The sequence below is a fragment of the Brassica oleracea genome, chromosome C3, assembly GCF_000695525.1.
Source record: "Brassica oleracea var. oleracea cultivar TO1000 chromosome C3, BOL, whole genome shotgun sequence".
Lineage (NCBI taxonomy): Eukaryota > Viridiplantae > Streptophyta > Magnoliopsida > Brassicales > Brassicaceae > Brassica > Brassica oleracea.
In genome coordinates this window covers 54,131,914-54,136,591 of record NC_027750.1, presented here as the reverse complement: position 1 = coordinate 54,136,591, position 4,678 = coordinate 54,131,914, and the positions used below count along the sequence as shown (strand labels likewise).

The 4,678-nt window shown below is 37.8% G+C and overlaps 1 protein-coding gene across 1 annotated transcript; it reads left to right on the top strand.

The window, feature by feature from the left end:
- The first annotated feature begins 958 nt into the window (after positions 1–958).
- On the top strand, positions 959–3,329 carry LOC106328355 (ubiquitin carboxyl-terminal hydrolase 3-like). Its single transcript, XM_013766787.1, has 6 exons — positions 959–1,239; positions 1,587–1,703; positions 2,018–2,116; positions 2,196–2,393; positions 2,473–2,654; positions 2,730–3,329. The coding sequence occupies exons 1-6, from the start codon at positions 1,123–1,125 to the stop codon at positions 3,133–3,135; spliced, it is 1,119 nt and encodes a 372-aa protein (XP_013622241.1). The 5' UTR covers positions 959–1,122; the 3' UTR covers positions 3,136–3,329.
- Positions 3,330–4,678: the final 1,349 nt, after the last annotated feature.

Here is a 4,678-nt window from a genome sequence, read left to right as displayed (position 1 = left end):
TATTAAAATTGGGCTTACATTAAGTTTAACAGATTTGGGCTAATATTAAAATTTACTTATAAATGGGTGGGCTTGGGTTGTCCAATTGGATGATGGGTAAAATTGGGTTTGGGTGTTATTGGGTGTGAGCTAAATATGGGTGTGGGTGTCTTGAGTCCAGGAAAAATAAATGCCCATTGGGCACACCCATTTGGGTGCAGTCCAACCCAACTGACAGCCCTAAGTCCAATTGATGTTGCTGACTGAGACGTCTTTCTGCAGTGTTACAGCTTTGACGACTAGGACAGAGCATCCATATACTCTAGTAGATGAGCGTTGGGGGTCACGGGCTCCAATACACATTCCATTCGCTGAGCAAACATAACCAATTGGAGTAAACCCAGCTACAAACTCATAGGCGACAAAACACCTTTTTGAAGAGAAACACCGTAGCCAAGTAGACAAATCTGAAACAATAGAATTCGTAGCCACAGACACAATTCCATATAACAAACCTCACAATGAGGTAATAAATTGTTACTAGAAAAAGTAACTTCCTCATACTGAAGTAAAGAGAGCTTTAACCTGAATCTCAAAGGGTGTGCAACATCCTCAAAACGAGGTAAAATAGTCTGTAATTCCAGAACAACATAACATCTTGCGGCAGCTTGAAGCTTAAGGACAGATGGATCCACCAACGGGTAACCAAGGTTCCCATCTGAGAACTGCACAAAGCAGTAGAGAGCATAGAGCACAAACGAGTATATAAATATAAAACATAACGAGAATGACTTGAATCGAATAAGTTGGTTGTTACAAGAAACTCTACATGTGGGGGTAATATTTCACATATTATAAATCAACGTTCATTTCATGACATTTAAAAAACTAGGAGGTGTAATTTGCAATTTCGGCTCGATGTTTTTTTTTTGTTTATCGTCAACCTCTATCTCCTTTATAATATTCCAGAGGGCAGTAATATCGATTCTCCTTCGCCCACTGAGAGAGAGAGAGAGAGAGAGGCTCCTTCGCAATCTGAAGAAATCATCCGATCGAATCGAATCGAACAATAGGCAGATAAGAAAGTATAGTTGGAATCACCGATCAGAGAAAACGGTGATACGGAGGCTAGTTCTAGGGCTGATGGGCGCCGCGGGGTCCAAACTCGAGAAAGCTCTCGGCGACCAGTTCCCCGAAGGCGAGCGCTACTTCGGCTTCGAGAATTTCGGCAACACTTGTTACTGCAACAGCGTTTTGCAGGTCCCCCTTCCTCTCTCTAATCTCTCTCCTGCTTGTGATTCCCTCTGTAAATGTGCGTGATTCGATTTTTCCTTGAATTGGTTATGTTTATACTCACATCTTGGATGATTCTATGATTTGGGGGAAGGTGTTATTATTATACACAAATTTCGAATCTTTCAGAGACCATTTTGTGTATCTGCTCTATTGTAATTTTGATCTCTCTTTGTGTGCTATGTGTTGTATGTGAATGTGCTCCTCGTCCACTAGAGAAAGCCTTTGCCTGATTAACTTTATTGTTGACTTGTAATCTTAACTAAAGGAGTTTATGTGTTAATGCTTTTATATATTCCCTTTCTTTGGTGCAGGCTCTTTACTTTTGTGTTCCCTTTCGTGAACAATTGCTCGATTACTATACCAGCAATAAAAGCGTCGCAGATTCTGAAGAGAATCTTATGACTTGCCTGGCTGACTTATTTTCTCAGGTAATTATGAGTTCTGGCTTTTTTTTTGGTCGTCATTGCTTCAAATCTTTCATCTGCGGAATATGTAACTCTTTTGAAAACTTTGTTTACTAGATTTCTCACTCGACATCATTAATGGAGGAAATCAAGTTGATAGGAACGTGTTACTTATGTATTGGACTGTAGATTCTGTGCTTTTTTTTGGTGTGTCTTTTGTTAGTTATCTTCAAGAATGAAATGTATCACTTAATGTCCATACCCTGTTATCATCTACCCTGATAATTGCGTGAGTGGTAGTGACTTTCTGTTATATGATGTTGTGTTCCATTGCGTAGATAAGTTCCCAGAAGAAGAAAACAGGCGTTATTGCGCCTAAGCGATTCGTACAAAGGTTGAAGAAACAGAATGAGCTGTTCCGGAGTTATATGCACCAGGTCCTTTTCCAAACTCCTCTGTCTTTTACAAAGACAATATTCACTTTTCGTTAAACTGGCAATTACTATTGTCATGTAGGATGCACATGAGTTCCTGAACTATTTGCTAAACGAAGTTGTTGACATCCTGGAGAAAGAGGCTAAAGCTACTACAAAACCTGAACGCGAAACCTCATCATCATCATCCCCTGAAAAGATTGCAAACGGACCAAAAGCTCCCCTTGTAAATGGTGTGCACAAAGAGCCAGTTGTTACTTGGGTGCACAACATTTTTCAGGTCCATTCACTTTTCCTTCTAAGTTGTGACTAATTAGTGCAATTGTTTTGCTAAATCTTAATTCTGGATATGTACGCAGGGCATACTTACAAACGAGACCAGGTGTCTACGATGCGAGACAGTGACAGCAAGAGACGAAACCTTCCTAGATCTAAGCCTTGATATCGAGCAGAACAGTTCGATAACTAGCTGTTTGAAAAACTTCAGCTCCACAGAGACTCTTCACGCTGAGGACAAGTTCTTCTGTGACAAATGCTGCAGGTAAGATGTTGGTTTCTTACTCTCACCCCCCATTGCTTTTTGAAGTTAAATTCCTCAGCTGTTCATTTCTTGCAGCTTACAAGAAGCACAAAAGAGGATGAAGATCAAGAAGCCACCACACATCTTAGTCATCCATCTAAAACGATTCAAGTACATGGAGCAGCTAGGGCGTTACAAGAAGCTCTCTTACCGAGTCGTCTTCCCTCTGGAGCTAAAACTGAGCAACACGGTGGAGCCATACACAGACGTCGAGTACTCGCTCTTTGCAGTGGTGGTTCACGTGGGAAGCGGACCGAACCATGGCCATTACGTGAGCCTAGTGAAAAGCCATAACCATTGGCTATTCTTTGATGATGAGAACGTGGAGATGATTGAAGAATCAGCAGTGCAAACGTTCTTTGGATCGTCTCAGGAGTATTCGAGCAATACTGATCATGGTTACATCTTGTTCTATGAGAGCCTTGGACCAACAACAAAGTGAAACAGCTGAGCAAGGGCAAAAGGACTTTTCTTTTGGATATTTTTCTTTAACTACTTAGTAATGGTATATGACTCTCTTATATGTTTGTGACTTGCAAGTCATTCAAATTGACAGTTACTTTATATTGACTTCCTCTGTCTCTCTCTCCCCCAAAGATACATATTTGGTGAGTTTAAATTGGAAAAGTTTTTTTTTCTTTTAAACTAAAAAATCTGTAAACTTTGAAAGGCCATGTACAGTTATTGGCAAATAAATCCTTGTCTTTGTATCTTCTTTCAAAGAAATAATGTGAATAAAAAGCAATGAATAAGAAGAAATATACAGTACATTATGTTGAATTACAATAGATGTGTTTAAGTTAACAGTTATGAAAGTGTATAATCATCTATTGAAAGTTGGGAAACCAAAACAAATCTGGCTCTTGATAGAATTAATAAGCATGATTTAGAAACAAACCGAACAAGAACAAAATGTTGCTTGATGTGATGTTGATTTCAAAGTCTGTTTACAGCCCATTATAATTAATTGAGCTGGAAATGAAGTTAGGCACCGCGAGAATCATACTTGTGTCGTGAGAATAAAGTTATGAAACAAGAATACAAACAAATAAACAATGTCTAGAAAAGAGAGAGAGGAGGAGTTCACGGGAGAAGAAGAGGAATAAGATACAGCCAGAAAAATAGCATCACCCGTGAGCCATGTCCTTTTCGTTATGTTTGCTCATCTACAAACATTAGTAGTCTCACACTGCAACTTTCCAATTTTGAAAAGTCTAAGTACTCTTCTCTTCTAAAACCATGATTTAACTAAATAAAGAAAAAGTGTGTTACAAAAACAAAACCTGATATTAGTAAGTAAGTCAATAAATTTTCAAAATTGCTGGCAGTGGCCGCCAGTGGGCATGGGAATTAAATGCATATGAGAAAATTACATTTTATCATAAAAAAAAAGAAAAGGAAAAGCATATGGAGATGGGGTGGATTTGATATGGCTGGGGTAATGTCTCTTGATTCTAGTACAATACCATTTATATCAAGAAATTGTTCTGTATAAAATGAGCATTACAAAAAAAGGTAGATGTTACTAGTATATGACAGCTCATAAATAGTACTCCACTTATACAGTTGTAAACTAAAAGTACAGACATGCATTTATCGTCAGAGTAAATTAAATGTCACTAATGTTGATAGTAATGACAACAATAATGAAAATCTCTAATCAAGTTTGTTTAATTAATTCAGGAGGGATATAAAGACGAGAGGGATGATATACTTCCACCGTTTCATATTACTTATCATTTTATAATTTAAATGCAAAATTTATTGATTTTATATTTTAATTGGTTGAAACGTGGTTAAGTGTGTTGGTAATGATATTTTAATCTAGTAAATATATAAAATTAAATGTTTTTTCGAAAACTACTGGTTATCGGAAACGGAAGGAGTAGGATAGAGAAAAGAAGAAAGAAAAAGGGTAGTTTAGGAAATAAGAAAAAGTGGGGGTAAAGGCGAAGGATTAGGAGTTGTCGTTATATCTGTTAGAT